Source organism: Sinohyriopsis cumingii, chromosome 12 (assembly GCF_028554795.1).
Source record: "Sinohyriopsis cumingii isolate HCF-2022 chromosome 12, ASM2855479v2, whole genome shotgun sequence".
In the NCBI taxonomy this organism is placed as follows: Eukaryota; Metazoa; Mollusca; class Bivalvia; order Unionida; family Unionidae; genus Sinohyriopsis; species Sinohyriopsis cumingii.
The window spans coordinates 38,083,537-38,101,863 of NC_142972.1; the positions used below are offsets into that span (position 1 = coordinate 38,083,537).

The 18,327-nt window shown below is 35.5% G+C and overlaps 1 protein-coding gene across 1 annotated transcript in view; it reads right to left on the minus strand.

Annotated features, from left to right (window-relative positions):
• The window catches only part of LOC149786276 (inositol polyphosphate 5-phosphatase OCRL-like), a 254,292-nt gene that overhangs the window by 158,498 nt on the left and 77,467 nt on the right, over window positions 1-18,327 (minus strand). Inside the window, exons 13-15 of the mRNA XM_089976660.1 lie at window positions 13,087-13,194; window positions 7,757-7,827; window positions 4,684-4,792 (exon numbers count right to left, since the gene is read on the minus strand). Of these exons, the coding sequence (XP_089832786.1) occupies window positions 4,684-4,792; window positions 7,757-7,827; window positions 13,087-13,194 (288 nt within the window). The remainder of the gene's footprint in view (window positions 1-4,683; window positions 4,793-7,756; window positions 7,828-13,086; window positions 13,195-18,327) is intronic.

Consider the following 18,327-nt stretch of genomic DNA (forward strand, 5'->3'; position numbering starts at 1 on the left):
AGCCTTTGGTTATTGAGACAAAAAATATGCAAACTTATTTTTTTTAATAGTATATGGTGGGTTTCTTTATGTGGTATAAAGCTCTCCAGCTAGTTACTGTGGCCATGTGGATAAAGTGTGACACACACACACACACAATGACTTTGAAACACAAGGTCATGAATTTGTGCCCACTGGCCTTTCTTTTTCCTCCATGATGCTATGATGTTTAGTATGACATCTGTCATGGAATTGTATAAATCCTTTTATTTATTAAATACATGCACTCAGGTTTCGTTTTTTGTGTACAACAATACCTGAGGGTAATTTATGTATATTGTATAATATTTCAAAAAAGTGAGTTCAGTTCATGTGTGCAAAGTGCTTTCAATAAGAAAAAACAAAAGCTTCCAGTGCACAGACAATCTATGACAACTTCATCTGTGTATAAATGCCTCACCGTAAGATTAAATCCTCACATTATCGAATGTCTTGTCAGCAAGCGGTCTACTTTAAGGACTTGCACATCTTCAGTTGTAGAGGTATGTGAATTATTAATTTCTTCTGTACAAGTTTATAACTATTGTACTAACATGTTTATTTTTGTCTGTTTGCTATGTAGCTTTGGTTTATGTAGTATAATGCAAATATTTTCTATTCTCGTTTGTGACTTAACAAAGGATCTATATTAGCAATATAAAGCTGCATTTTTAAGAAACATTTAGTACCGTAGGATTCTTGTCAGGTATGGTTAGGTTTACTTTGAACCTGTTTGTTGTTTTGTAATTATTGTGCAGATACTGTAATCTGTACAACTTTCCATATATAACATCATTATGTTTTATTGTATATGCCTGTGTCATGCATAGTACATGGTGTTAGATGTATTTTCAGCTGACCCGAGTGATTACAGAATGACCAGAGTGATTGAAGTGGTCAGACTGACCCGAGTGACCACCAGAGTGACCAAAGCGATCCAAGTTATCGGAGTTGACGTGGTACCATCTGCAGAGCTAACCATAAAAGTCAACTATAGCAGCTGTGAAGATGAACCATAGCAGCTGTAAAGCAGAATAAACAGTGTTGCTGGTCGAGTAGCAGGTGATCGGGCTGACCGAGATTGGTGGGTGCAGATTGCTTGATTGACCAACCTGGAATACTGACGGCTTGACTGGCCAGTGTGACTGGTAGCCAAGTGTGCTGGTGATGGAGCGTGTAACTCCATAAATGTAATCTTTTAGACATGGGCTGATTTTTGTGGGTTTGTAAAACCCAGTATGTTATTGGGACTATAAAGATAATTTGTATATCTGTCCCTTTTGTTTACATAATTTCACTATTTGAGTGAATACATTTTACTATATGATTAAAATACTACATTTGTTTTACTATTCGAGTAAAATACATTAATCTTTTCATTGTGAAATTACTGTGAATCATTCATCCGTTGTCTTTGTACTGTGTAAGGACATTTATTTGTATTTTCATTATTACGTCCATGCATTTTATGTTAACTGACCCAATATCTGGATCATATACACGTACATATTAATTGCAATTAATTGTTCATACAAGTCATTCGTTATTAAACATCATATCTGTGTCACCATCAAAAGTGTTCTGTTGTGAATCCGAAATCCCACCTGGTTATCTTGTTACAATATTAATATTCTTACCACATTCTGAACTTTTCCAAATTTTACCTTTTTATGTGCAGATTTATAACTGGCAAAATTAAAAAAATTTAATTTGTAAGATTGCCTAAACATGTCAATATATCATGCATGAAAAAAGTAATGTTAGCATTAATAATCATTTTAGTGTTATTTCTGAAACAAAATATTTGCGAAAAATTCTTCAAAACATATTTGGAATCATGAAAAACTCTCACAGCTGAAGCATCTTTTTGGCTTGGTGTGAAAGATGAGGATGCCAACTGCTGAGAGTTTGCAGTCAGGAAATACTCAAACTGTTACTGAAGCATGTACAATGATGTTTCTAGTGACAAGTGCAATTGATTACAATAACTTTAGATTCCATATTTTATGTACGAGAGAGAGGAGTTGTCATCTGCAATCACTTTGAGTAAGATAAGGGATTGATTCCTTATCCATAAATTGAGCTGTTAAGTACGATGTGCCAAGTCGGAAGGCTTCGTGCATTAGAAACACACCTTTCCCAAACTTAAATTGACCTCATCTTCTGATGCTAACATTTTATAACAGTGTTTACAGTGGTGACTCCTTTATTTCTGCAGAACATCCGCTGAAGCCAGGTCTTTGTTACGGAGAGACCATTTAAATTTCTAAAGGGATGTGGGGTTAAATGCTTGAAAACAATTGTCTTGTTCTGATCTGTAAAGGATAAATAGGACAATATGCTATTCCTTTTTGTACTTGACAAAAATTTATCTTGTGATGAATGAAAGAATAAAAAATACCCCAATCGGAAAGAACAATATAGTCCCATAATCTAAATGACCAGTCCCTTGCAGTATAAATTTAGTCAGAACTGAACTAGTTCATAGCTGTGTACATCTATATACAACCTCATGACTGGGTCATTACTGTTGAAAGATTAAACACAAGGTTTGCATTTATGTGTAAATTTCTGACTTGTGTTTTTTTTAAACAGAAGTGGCTGTCTTTTGGAGTGTACATGTCCACACCTCAGAGGATTACTTTTCATGTTTATAGGATAAATTTACACTAACAAGGTTTCAAGTCAGTGTGCAAGTTTGTTCAGATATCTTTCAATACAGTAAAAGTATAGATGTATTGCAAAAGATGTTGATCAGCCTTTTATAAATGAAAAAAATGTAAAGTAGTGTTAATACAGCTTGTGAAGTAAAATATGATTTGGCATTATATATATTAAATTATCATCATTAGAACCAGGAAATGTTTATAATCAGCTGATAATGATGCAGATAAACCATCAAATATCTCTCTCCAAGAAAATCTAAAAAGCATGCTTCAGGAGGTCACTCACAGAAAAACACACCTATTTGATAGAAACCAAAACTCCATGAGAAAGTATGGTATGCAGAATATCTCTGTGAGCGACCACAGCAAACCTGTCAGGATGAATGGAGTGATGATGGGGACATTTTTTAATCCACTCCACTCCACTCTAACTTCACCCCCATTGGGATGCATGGGTTTCAAAAAATTGTGTGAGCTGTCTGTCAATGTAATGTGGTGCTCATTAGTATGGTAGCTATATGTAATATGAGGCTTATTTGACTGTTTCGCCTGCTATAATTTGATATATATATATATATGAGAATTAGACTGCTACCTGTAGGTGATGTGGAGTTCATTAGTCTGCCACCTATATGTAATTGCAAGCTCATTAAACTGCTGGGTGGCCGAGAGGTCAAAGGTGATCACCTCTACCAATTACTACCATCTCATTTCTTTGTCCTGGATGCACTACAGTAATCACAGTCACTGCTGATATTCACTGTCAGTGTAAATATCTTTACTTTCCTGATTTTCCTGCTGTTGATTCTCAACAATTTCGATCATTTCTTTGGAACTATCATAAAAATCAAAAAGAGAAAAAGTTTGGGCTGTTTCTCTATTCAGCCATTTGGTTAGTTTTTGGGGCATAAGGCATGCATATGTAAGACAGTGAATCAGAACTGCAGATTCCAATAAACTATGTCTGATTAGCATGTACATTTTTTGGGACAGAGCCAGCATATATTTCATAAGTAGGGAGAAAAACATGACATGCATGCTATTTAAATACACTTGTGAATAATGCTTATTTTTGTGCCAATTTTTAGTGCATGGGGACTACATTATTTTGTGCAGCATAGTTTTGTCAAATTCAACAGGAACTTCATAATCATGCCTCTTAGATGCAACCCTATCATGCAAATATGAAACTTACCATCTATACTCGCTTACAAGTCCAATTAAAAACCACAGAGGCAGATCTGCCACTGCATAATACGTCAGTAGATCTGGGTCTCTGCTGTTTGCTAGAAGTAATCAATAAAATGAACAACAAAGACTCTGGTCTGCCAATGCTATTATGTTATGGCAGATCAGGGTCCATGCTGTTTACAGTTTAACTCGACTTTAAGCGAGTATATACAGTGGTTTCGAGACTATCGTTTACCATCTTATGCGTCATTAACAATTATAATACCTATTAAAGGAAATTTTAATGTACATTTTGATATCGTAAAGGAGCCCAGTATTCTGGTAGCAATGAATTTGCTGGACCCAGATGCATTTATAATAAATCTGACTTGCAAAATCATGTAAAATGAAACTTTAACTCACAACATGTGTGTGATTTGGATTTTTAACATAGCTCTAAAACAATTTCAGTCATATCGCTAAGATGTCTGCAGTGTGGCAGTTTATAGTGTTGTCTAGCACTGTGGCATGATGCTGCAGACATGTAGCATCATGTCCCACCCAGTCACATTATCCTGACACCAGGCCAACCAGTCCTAACACAAACCTCTTAATGCTGAGCACCAGGAGAGGCAGCTGTAAGTATCATTTTTATGTCTTTGGTACGATTAAGCCAGGGTTCGAACCCACGACCTCCTGCATCGAAGACGGATGTTCTAACAACTTAGAAAACCCGAGCGGTCCAACTTGCAACATAAAATGGTGGATATTAATGCCACAAGTGAACAGAAAAGGATGGCATAACAGAAAAAATAATGCATGTTTTTACCTGGTCTTTACTCAGTAGAGGCTTGTACTGTTCTTCTTTAATGAAGGTGTGGACCATATTGATATCCATATCAACACGGTAGTTCAGATCCCCTATCCAAAATATCACACTGCAATTGATGAATATAGAATTCATAGTACATTTAAATGACTTGGTGTCAACTCTTCTACTAATCATGGCCCTTTCTATGATCTATGATACTGCTAATCATGGCCTTTTATATGACCTATGATACAGCTAATCATGGTCCTTTCTATCATCTATGATACTGCTAATCATGACCCTTTCTATGATCTACAATACTGCTAATCATGGCCCTTTCTCCTTTCTATGATCTATGATACTGCTAATCATGGCCCTTTCTATGCTCTATGATACTGATAATCATGGCCCTTTCTATGCTCTATGATACTGCTAATCATGGCCCTTTCTATGCTCAATGATACTGCTAATCATGTCCCTTTCTGTGCTCTATGATACTGCCAATCATGACCCTTTCTATGTTCCATGATACTGCTAATCATGACCCTTTCTATGCTCCATGATACTGCTAATCATGGCCCTTTCAACTTTCTATGATCTATGATTCTGTTAATCATGGCCCTTTCTATGTTCATAAGCAAACAACAATATCCCTCTAAATACATGCAGAGCTTGAAATTAGGATTTTTTTCCCCACTAAACCAAAGATCACCATACAATTTTAGTGATTGTGCCTAAATTTTACTGATCCTGCAAAAATCAACATAAAACCAGATCAGGTTTAAAAAAATTCAACAATATTCGTTATCATGAACTCAAAACAATTATTACTAAGTAATGTTTTTCACAAAATGACTCAGTGAAAGTACATATTCATTTTCTGACAGAGCCTGATTCATCAGCTCTAGGTCCATGTGGCCTAGTTACTGGTCTTCCCTTGATTCCTAGCAAGTTAAGGAGCATCATCATTATTGTGATTATTGGCATGAGTGAAAATTGTACAAAGAAATCAACGAATGAAGATCCCTGTACATTTTTGTATTTCACCAAATACTCATTGCAGACACAAAACAAAGAGCATTTCCTGGGTCACTCTTCAGCCATTTCTATTCATCTGCCCAGAATTTTAGGGACTTCCTTAATCTGCTCTCTTGATCATGTTTACAACTGCACTGTCCTGTCATCATGTAATTTCTGATGTTTCAGTGCTTCCTGTGCACATTACTTAACTTTATTTCAGCTTTCTGATTGTGACCATACAATGCACTGAATGTTTATAAACAATGATATTAAAACAGCATAATTCTGGATTATTTGTCAAACTGACCAAAACAAACTTTTCCCAATGCTAGACTCATTCATTAAATCTTTCTTGTCATCCAAAGTGAAATCAGTATCTAGGATTTGTACAACAGCCTAGTTCCATATGCACAAAAACTGTTTTGAGATTACATGAATTTACCAAAGCCTTGAATAACACCTGTAAATTGCTACAGCTAGGCATTTATTAATTACAGCATACTGGTAGGTATTCACTTAACACAATATCCAGATCATTTCACAATGAAAAGGATGACATGTCACATTTTATTTGATTCATCTGACACGTAACTTATGATTGTGACAAGTGGAAATTTTTCACTGCTGCAATGGATTAGTGATGGCTGGGGTTTCAGTGATCAGTAGGAAAAATCTGTGACCTTGGTTTAGCAGATAAGAATTTATTTTGAGCTGTGTACATGTAATCTTGATTAAAGTCTTTTTATCTATTAACAGAATTAACGATTTCGTACAAAATTTGGGAAATTATTTAAGCAATTATCTTTAATAGGCATTTTCTACTGATAAGAAATGATTCTGTATTGTTTTAAGTGCTTAATGAGAGGCTGTTAAACTACCCTATATACTTCGCAACTACAAACTGTACAGACCCAGATCTGCCAGATAATAAAGCACCAGCAGATCTGGGACTTTGCAGATTGTTAGGAGTAAGCAGTTGAACAAAAGCATAGACCCTGAACTGCAGGCGTATCATGCTATGGCAGATCAGGACCTTTGTTTTTGCAGTTTGATACAACTTATATCGCGATATTAGACGGCATATCTCAAGAGAGATATCCATTTTAACTAGACATTTTCAAAGAGGATAAGAATTTAAGTAGTGTCCCTTTACATATCCTGACATGGCTAGAACAATTACAGCATAACCACTGATAGAGCTGAAAATGCAATCATCGTATATGGGTATCACCAGTTTTGTTATTTTGTCCTAAAGGTGGATAACTCTGTACAAACAGGTGAATAGTTGTTGCTATTATAAATACATGCAAACCATAAAAAAGCATATAATTTGAAAGATGCTGCAGTGGTCTCAAGTGAATTCTGCATATAGAGAAGAAATAAAACCCTGATGAAAGTCCTGGAGACAATCCATAATAATAAAGACTCCACTGGATATGTTTTTGTGAAATGCATAAGCAATCACTGGAGACCAAAAGGTCAAAGTTCAAAGAAGTTAAAAAATGTAAAAGCTTGAAAAATTGATTTTGTGGAATGAAAAATAAAGTCAGGTTATCTGCATATCCTAACAAGATATTTTATTTTCATGAAATGTCTAAAAAAAATAAAAGTTGGATAAAACAATAAAAACTGCCATGATTGTCAAGCACATATGAAAATAAATGCACCTGCCAAATTTCATCTAATTATGTTAAGTACAGTTTACTTAATCATATAATCTGGTTTTGTCAAAAAAGTTTTCAAAACATTTAAACATGCAAAACATTAAACACCTAATGTAATGGCCTCAAAATCCAGCCAGGTTATCCACATACGGATTTAAATAATCCTACCAATTTCACTGGTCTACATTGAGTGGTTTTCATACAAATTTGCTAACAAGCTTCTCAAGACGGTTGTATCGATAAACAGTAACAAATCAAGATACTCTCAATAATTTTAGAATAAAACTAATCTCACTTTTACACAGAATATTAACATTTAGGTCAAAAACACCACTGTGACTTGAATCTGTACTTAGTTCTTGCCATTGGCCAAATGCTATCAATTGCATGAAAATAAAAATACTTACTCATGGTCTGCAATTGTTAAAGGTGGGAAGAACTGCTTAAAATGCATCTTTGACTCTATGTCCTTGTAATCCTGAAAATAAAAAGGTTTTGCAACTGCAGAATATTTTTTACATATCTGCAACTGAGATCACCCCTATAAATGAAAATCCAGAAGGCATGAATTCAAATTGGGTAAGCAATAAATAAATCATACAGAACCTAAATTCAGTGGGGTTCCCAAATCCAACAGTCAAGTTATCTGGGCTTATAACAAAATAATATATAATCTGTATTTGAATGTTTCAAACAGCTACATAAAACTTGTTTCTGAAAGTCAAGCTACCCAAATTCAAATGAGAAAAGAAAGAAGAACAATTCAGAACCAGATCATGTGCTTTCTTTCCCAGACATGTATCCAACTCTGTGTTACGTGTTTCCTTTTGAATATTATGCACCACTAATAATGTACCAGTCTACCAGAAGAAACATATGCTTTAAAATTGCTGAACAAATATATTGTTTCTGATTGCTATCCATGGTCTGTTTTACTTTGGTGAACACACTGCTTTGAATAATCAGCACAATATTACTATAAATTTCTTTTCTTTATTCACAAAAAAGCATAATTTCTTAAACTTCTCTGCTCGATTCTATTCAATTCCATATACTTAGGCACAAAAAAAATATGTGTATTTCTGGTTGGCTGACTATCCATGTTTCACATTGCTAATCCTAGCACTTTTTTCACCTAGGGTAAAGAAAATATATTTTTTCAAATTTCAGAAATTGATTTATGCATCAAAATGAATCAGATAAAATGAAGATAAACCACATTGGGAATCAGCATTTTGGTGTTCCATGAAGCCAGTATTTGAAAAACTTCCTTGATGCAAATTCAAACTACAACAAAATGCCTGTTCCAGGGCACAGTATGCCAGTCAAATTTAGTTTAACAACCATTCATGTCAAGCCAAAAATCCCAGATGTGTAAGCAGTTGCCTACCTGAAGAGACAGATGTCACAGCAAGTGCTTCGACAGCTCTACCTGACACAGGACATATATTACAGCAAGCACTTTAAGGGTTAACATTGAAATAAAAACTGTAAACTGCATGGAGTACACTTTTAAATGAGTGACTTTAAATTAATTTGCAGGAATTGTCACACATCACTTCTCTCCAAGTGCACAAATTCATACAAATTGTGCATGATTATATGTTTTTATTGAGATCACTCTTTACTCATAAAACAAATGCTGCCATGCAAATCTATTTCTGAAATCACAAATTTTTCACTGATATCGAAAACTGTTTGTCTCTTAGCACAAAGGGAGATAGAGGATATTTATTGCCAAAACTTTTAGCAGCCAGAATTCAATGTGTTTTTAAATGAAAACTGATGTTATACAACCAATTTCTTAAATAGTTTACAATGTTTTTATCTCATCTCAGGTGCAGGGAAAGAGACAAAACTGAAAGTGTGTAATAATTCCTGGGTTTCATTAATTTAAAGCTGTCATAAAATATCAATATAATTTCATTTTACATTTTTTTACTGATTATATCCAGGAAATTTTTCATATACTGGAAATGAAATGGAAGCAATATCCTGCACCAAATTAACTTTCATATAGCCTTATAAGGTCACACAATACAATGTTTATTTGGCTTTGCCCTTAAAATGAGCTCTCTGCATATCATATGTAGATTCACTCCCATGTGGAAGATAACACCTTATGTTGCTACCTTAGACAAACAACTGGAAAATGTGCCGTGTTTCTTGCTGGGTAACTTGGTAATAAATATGTCATAAACATCTGGACACTAAAATTTTATTAGTGATGTGTGGATCCTGTGCAGATTTCTATGGGCATCAGAGAAAGGCAAAGTGCAGATCGATGGTGGGAAAAACAAGTATGAGAAAATGTAATTATATACTGATATCAAGAACTCCAAAATGTTTTTAGTGGCATTAAAGCTGTTTTTGGCAGATTAAGATCAGCATCTACCACTCTACTCTCAGAAGATGGCACCACAACCAATAAAGACATAAGGGATAAAAGCAAGATGGAACACTTTAGACAGCTCCTCAATCACCCATCCACTGTCGATAGAGCAACACTGTAACAAATCCATCAAAGATCAGTCTGCGAAAGCTGGACTTGCCCCGATCTGAGGAGATGTGGAAGATCACTGAACTGATGAACTGTGGCAGATCACCAGGTAAGTTTGTCACCCTTATTAAGCTGTACCATGATGACGTGATAGGAGAGGTCTTGGCCAATGGGCAGTACTCAAAGTACTTTGGCATCTTGACTGGAGTAAACCAAAGCTATGTGCTTGCACCTGTGCTGTTCAACACACACACACACATACACACACACACACACACACACACACACACACACACACACACACACACACATATATATATATCTGTCATCCATTTAATGTCATAAGGATGTGATTAGGCTGCAAAATGTTCTGGCAGTATTACTACTCAATGCAGGCAAAGCTGATAATGTTTAGATAGCTGGAACCATTGCTTATCCACAGGTGTTCAGTTTGTTTACTAGGCAAAGGGGTCGTGTTTGAAAAAAGAATATTGCTTTAAAAGGATATTTATCAACTGCATGTAAATATAACAAGTATTTACCTTTGTACAAACGTATTTATTTGAGTTGATTCTCAATGGGTTTAACTGTTCATGAGGCCTTTCATAAAGTTTAATTCATCTCTGACAATTCTGAAAGTTTGTTTCTAATCGTTGAGCACATTAGTCACAGCTGTTACACAAACCATAACTACATCTCGTCACCATTTTTAAATCCAAATGTCACATTTCTACAGTTTACATTGATGAGTAATACAATACAAAAGAAAATGATCTGTAAGTTTGTTAACTTAGACAACCAATAGAGCATAGCTTGTTTAAGTAATGGTAGATGGTGCAACCATGTGTGGGATTCCCAATTTGATTCGCTAACAGCAGCTGTCAATCAAAGCATGCAGACAGGTCAATTGAACATAGCATATGGCCGATGTTCCTGCCCCACCCAAGCATTCAGGACCATATCCAGACAAAAGCTGGAAAGTATACTGACCTACAACAGTCTAATTCTGCTAATGAGACACTACTCAAAGAATTGTTCTCATTTTTAAAAAGACTAAGATATATGGTTTGATAATTATTTTATGAGCAAATTTTGAGGTTAATAAATGCAAGAGTCTGTTTTGTTACAAAACAATTTTATATCTGACTGAGGGGCTCTGAAATTTTGGCTATCGTATTCATTTTACTGCATAACCTGTCTAAGCATGCTGGTATAAGCTGCCTTGGTAATTAGTCACTTGAACGTTTTATAATTTTTTATCAATGGGGATAAATAACATCTTTGCTCTAAATGTTTGGATACCCTTAGTTTTGTTAACACTCTTAATTTTTCTTTTCAACAATTTTCTTTTTAATTTACTCTAAATTTATGGAAAGTTGTGGTCAGTAATTTAATTTGGCACAAATGTTTGAACACAATGAAAAAGATAAGTGAAAGTTTTCATTTAATTTGATACAGCACATGATATTTGAAAAAAATGAAAACAATTGTGACATAAGCTGTCTGTAAAAGTCTATCAACAGTTGCTGTTTTCAACCATAGTTATACATAAACATCTTGCAGAAAAATATGGGAAAATCAAGATTTATTGCCTTTTAAATTACATACAGCTATTATACGCAAGCTTGGATCAATAAGAATAATAAATGAGAAATTGATATTGATTGCACATTTTATTTCCCAAGAAGAAAAGTACATTGTCAGTCACTACAAAGGATAAACTGACAAAATGGTATGTATAAACTTTAGATCCCAATACTATTTAATTAAATGTTGAAAATCATTTAGAAACCCCATATTATGTAAGTCACATCATGACTCTCTAAGTCAAGTCACCTTGTTGATGAACTATATAAATTGTAGAATGCCTTAAAGAAAAACATAGAAGGTATTTGCCTCTTAATCTAACAGGTTATTGTCTTCCACCTTACTGAAGTGCCCATCATTCAAGACTTGCAATTTCTGATAACACTAGGTTCCAAATGCAGACTAAGTGGGATATAATTGATATCAAGAGTTCTGAACTACATAAAGTTGTTAAATTGGTTCATTTGTTCTCATGACACTACCTTTATAACAGGATATCATTGCTAGTCAGCCAATAAATAACTATTTTCTCTCTTTCCTTGATTAATCAGTTGTGAGAAAATGAAGCTGCAGGACTCTGAAAGTGACCACAGATGCTATGTGTGTGTGTGTATGTGTGTGTGATTTGGATTTTTAATGTAGCTTTAACAATGAGGCACGCAAACATCTACAGAAGCTGTAAAAGACTATTCCTATCGCTGAAGGCAGGAACGCAAGACATCTTCCAACAAGTTCTAGACATCTGGCTAGAAGGAGTTATTAAATCACTGTCCTTTGGACTTTCACGGGTTAGGTAGAGTTAATGAAGTTTTCAGCTCAAGAAATATGACTTCCACGAGCCTGGCCTCAAACGTAAACTCTCAATTCAGGACATAGTGGAGTCAGCTGAATGTAATGGCCATTCAGCCTCCTCCAGCTTTCATCTGCATGACACATCCTTGCTGAGAGAACTGAATCTTGGGTTAGTAATAGCTGTACATACAGTGATCACACTCCATTCATGAAAGCATAAGCTCAGATCCAGGTGTGTATTTGCCACTCTTCCTGGATTGATCTGGGAAACTTTTGATGGTGAAACAATAATCAAGTGCGGAATCCAACAGACTCTCTTTTGTGTATGTAAAAATAAATTTTGTATTGTTGTGCCACGCTAATGTTAGGAGAGGTTCACCCTTTTAGCAGACAAATCATGCTCCTCTTTGATGACACAGGTGGTCATACAATGCCCAGAATTTCATCCTCCTCTTACCTATTCTGCTAATGTTAACGTAATCAGGTAATTTATTCGATGGAGCAACAAAATTATTTAGTAAATTATGTTTCTTTGATAATACTTGCTGACGACATTACTGAAAATCTCTCTTACCTCTTCCTGCAATGCAAGGAGTCCATTTTAGATTTCTCTCAAGTGACTAGTTACATGTGGGTATAACCATGGCCATCAAGCAGGCAGAAATGTGAGTTAACTGGAACAAATGTTTCTATTTGTCTATATGATATATACACAGAAACACATTTTTCCTTTTTCAGGCAGGTCTGAGTTTAGAGGTAGCAGAGAGTAAATTCGTCAGGTAAGTATTATTAGAGGAACATAATTTACAAAAAACTTTGCTTTTTTGAGTAAAATGACATAGTTTTGTGAAAGCATACCTGGTTTCTCCTCTCTATCTCTTCTTGGTGGGCTGCAAGGTGGGAGTTGACGAAACAAAGAGACGTATTCTGTAAAGTAAATCGAACACCAACACCTCCTTTGTTGCCCTGCAAATGACGTGATAAGATTTTCAATAACAAATAATTCATCAATTGTGAAGACTCCAATCATATATATTTTGATCATCTAACAAAGTATGAAGTAAATATACAAAATATCTGATGGACAAATTAAATATTTAATTTTTGTATGGTCTGGCTTCAGCCAAAACATCCTAATCACATATTTTAAACATTAAAAACAGAGATCAGGATTTCACTGAAATATGAAACCTTGAATCAAACCTACATCCTCCAGTTACGATCTCGTACATCCTCCAGTTATCGTCTTAAACTAAGTAATTTTTTGTTGTTGTTGTTGTTGTTGTAGGATTTAATGCCATTTTTCAGCACACGTTAGGCTATACATGGCGGCCAGTATTAATGGTGGAGGAAGAACCCAGAAAAAACCCGGAAAGAACCACCGACCCATGAAAAGCTACTGGCAAGCTTTCTCACATACCCACATTAGCCGAATCCGAGACTCGAACCCATGCAGACAGAGGTGAGATGGCAGTGATCCGTAACGAAGAGCGCTTTAGACCACTCGGCCACTTGGGGCCCCAAACTAAGTAATAGAGAAGAGCGAGATCCAACAAGTTTAATAAAATTCAATAAATACTTTATTTCCCTAGAATAAAAAATGGAAATTTCAAGAGAACTTATAGTATTGTGAAATTAATCCCAAATAGTCCTAAATGTTCTATCACAATTCCAAAAGTACAGTGTTCTGAATGAATTCGAACCTTGACTGTGCTGATGTACTAACTGCCTGTAATAGTGTTGATGTGCTAAGTCTTGATGTATCACAATGATTTAATCCATGATGTCTCTAAACGAGTTTACAATAATCCAAAATAGTGATTTAATCCCAAAAGGATCAATGAGTAGTTTGTAATTCCAATGAATAATTTAAATAAATACATCCTCTTAAATTAAAACTAAATACAAAAGACTTATTCCATTTCAGATGTTAAGATAGGATAGGACAATTCTAGTACAAACAACCTTAATATATAAACCTAAGACACAATAAGATAGCTAGGATGAGGGTCAAAAGTTCATTTCTAGAACATTCTAAGTTGTCAACAAGATCAGGTTTATTAATAAAGTGGCAAATATCAGGTACCCAGTGGTGGGAGAGGTGGTTGGTTGAGTCAAAAAACATTATATGATGAAGACATGTCATCATGTCATAAAAGTGTCAAACATCAGCTATACCAGGAATTCCTGTGGGGGAAAACCAGTGTCCTTAACTCAATCCAAGTAAACAAATCAACCTACAAATAATAATAATATTAAAATATAATCAACAATCACAGTCAAAAATTAGCTATGTAACATGCTTTTCATTAAAAAACCATTAGTCTGATAGGCCCAAACTCCTTTCCTCAATTACAAAGGTCAATCATACAATACAAATAAAATATAAATAAAACTTCTGAAAAGTCACTCTTTTAATCTGAAAGTTGCATAATAAATGCAAGAACAACTGCAGTTACACAGATCCCAAAATACCTTAAATTTAATGCACACGACAACATAGTTTAGACACATACCATTATTTTGTTTGTTTTACATTTTGACTTCTTCCATTGGGACCCAGAGGTGATTAAGAGGATTTAAATTCATGCATGCTCTTTAAGTCCTTTAATTTAACAAACATGATGACATGTCTTGGTAATATCCTGTTTCTGACTCAACTAACAACCTCTCCCACCACTGAGTTCCTGAGACCAACTATGCATTATATACCTTTGAGCCTCATGGGTCACAAAGAAATTTTGAAACATTACTTAAAATTTTCACTCAAAAAGGAAGTAACCTTTTAAGTTTGCATTTACATTAAAACAGAAAGGTGCTGACTTTGAAACATTGCCAAAATCTGAATCTCTAGAGCATATATAAAAATAATGCATATACAGCAAAATTCCTCAAAACCAAAACTTTATTATAACAGAATCCCCTCAAGACCCAATTCCAAAGATTTTTTTCTTTATTATCACCATTTTGTCCACAGTAAACCAAAATCCCTCAACTATTATTACTGAATCAAACTTGGATCCCAAACTTCAATTTTATGTTTAAAAATTCCACATAAAACTGAAACACATTTCAAAATTGGAAATATACTGTAGCTGCTAAATTCCCACCACACACTGGAACATTGTATTTATTATTAGCAATTACCATAATGTGTTGTCAAATACCCAGGAAAATGTTTAAAGGGAACAGGAGGTTAAAATAATACTTGACACACATGCCAACACAGATCAGGGGTGCCAATAGGCTAATCTTAAGTCTTTGTACCATACAAAAGAGACAACTTTTAGGGTGAATTGTTAATAACTAAATGCTTGCAGGTAAGCCAGTTAAGAAAGACATCTTTATCTGCTTATTACCAACTGTAACTGAAGCTATTCATCTGTATACATGATCAACAGAACATTGCTCACTTATCCTTTTAATTAAATATTAAGGCTTTATTAACCAGATATGGAACCTCACTTTTGATGCTTTACCAATGGAGATCTACAAAGCAGTATTCTAAAAGTCAGATTCACTCAGTGACAGACCTTTATGTTTTAGATCTTACAAAGAGACTGAAAAACTCTGCATCTGCTAAGGATAAGTGTTATTTGGCTAAGGCACATGAAATATGAATTTTTTCTGGTAAGATACGTTTCTTCCAAAATACTTACCCAATTGTAATATCTTAGGAGACCTAATACTACCTTGCAAATCCAGTCCTGCCATACTAAAACCTTTTAGCTAAAAAGCTAAAAGTTACCTACCCATATCGGTGGCAGTTAGAGTGATCTCCCCTTGATACTGTGATTGGTGCCAACTCCCATGAAATTGTCAGTTACTACTGGAGCGGAAGGCATGCTCTCTTTATAGATGCAGGTGCAGGGAGGCTGGGAGGGTGTATGTGTATTATGATCAGAAAGTACTAACAAATAAACATATTTTACTAGAAAAAAAATTGTTTTCTTCTTCAAATATGTTACCAGCTTATAATACCTTAGGAGTATAGGTAACAGGCAGAGGAATATATATCTCCTTACCATGGAGAGACCATCTAACTTTGTGAGCCAAGATGCAAAGCAATTTTATTGGTGTGGGGTTCTTTTTGAAATGTAGTATGAATAACCCACTTTATCCAGGAAAAACAGTCTGTTTTGATATACCATCTTATCCCTCTGTGAGGGCAAGTAGAGTTGTGATCTCTCTCGATGCAAAGGAACAGTCTTACACAAATACCATTTCTGAACTTGCACTGGATCTTGTAGATAACCTTGAACTGAAGTGTCCAGAGTATAGAGGAATTATTACCAAAGTCTGTAGCATGTGTATGGCAACGAAAGCAGGGGGCTTCTTGAGTGATACTGACCCATACAAGCAGACAGGTCATCTGATAGGACATGTATTTGCTGATTCTGCCTGCCATTCAACAGTGCGGTGAGGAGGCAGGACTTACATGAGTGGTGAACCAATGAAGCTCTTGTGAGCAGTTCAAATGGTTTCTTGTTCAGCCAGGCAAGGATCCAACATCATTGGACAAGTGTAATCCAAATGGATAGAAGATCGAACAGGTTTTTGGTTTATTCGATTTCATCTCATTCATGATAATGCAGTGTACCAGTGATCATGGAATGGGTTTTAGTTGTGACTGGTGCTAACTATTTTCTCATCGAAGAACCATAGCAAGTTAGTTATTGAGGTATGGATGCCTAGAGTGATATAAAGTGTTATTGTGCTCACCAATGTGAGAAGACATTAAATTGCCTTTTTTGCCTTTAAGGGGGAGGGGCCATTTCCCTTAAGAGATTTCTCCACTGCTAGTTGTGAGAACTGTTTGTTCCTGCCAACATATTTCTGCTGTCATGGTTGCCTAACGCAGATGAGGGAACATCTGTTTCCTAGCAATTCTTTTGTGAGACTGATGAGGATGATCCAAGATTTCCCGTTTGAGTGGAGTAATCAGGATAAAGAGACACTTCAATTCTTTTGCTTCCTGTATTGCCTTCAGAACCTGAGGTATCTGGCCATTCCAATCTATAGAAAGTGCATCAATTTTCCAGGCCTTTGGATAAGGGACTATTGAGAATAAGGTTGGGATTTTAGCATTCCATCTTGTTGCTATAAATGCATCATAGGTTAATCCCATTGGGCAACTAATGAGTGAAAACCGAGGGAGAGACCATTGTCTTTGTAAAACATGTAGTTGGTTCTTGCAGGGCAATGAGCCTGCCGATATATTAGCCAGTCCTGGATATGTCGAACTTGGATGTGGATATGTTGTTGTGGACATCAGTTTAAAAAATCCCAAACAAGAATGCAAAGGTTTGGGAATATGGTTCTGCTTTGTCATACAAGATAAGTCACCACAGTGGAGTTGCCAGACAGAATGAGAACTCCACTCCCATGTAGGTTCCCCAGCCATTAATGACAAGACTTTTGGAATGGTTTTCATCTCAAGAACATTGATTATGTAAATAACAATCTTGAGGTGGCCACAATCTATAGGCATCAAGACTTGCTCTCCCCCCCCCAGTTCTGTGTTCGCATCCATTATTGCCTGAGGTTGTACTTGCAGAGGTATCCCAGACACAAGTCCAGTGAGGTTTTGCCTACCTTGAAGATGGAACCTCATATTGTGCAAATTGTGAAAGTTGGTCCAATAGTCAAAGATTCCTCCTCCATTCAGACTACAGAATCATTGTAATGGAAGCCCAAGAAGGCAACCTAGGATTAATAGATCCGCTGCCAAATAGAGCAAATTCCACAGACAAAGGAATTCTCAAGTGGAAGGACTGTTTTGTATATGCAAGGAATCCACCATGGTACTAATTCAATTCTCTTTCCTGAAGGAGACAGCTTCAGAATACTTGAATGTTGAGTTCCAGACCTAGATGGCCAAAATCTTGAAACAGTACAAGGGCAGAGATGTCGTTGTTGACAAGGAGACTGAAAATGTGAGGAAAAGTAACCAAAAATATCACATCTTGCTCTAAAATATAACTAGCCTGCTATTTCATAGCCTGTTATTTTTTTAAGGCAAATCACAAGACATCTGGAAGACACATGAATGGGGACCTGAAGTCACACCTCTTACAGGTCCACACTAATTACATCGTC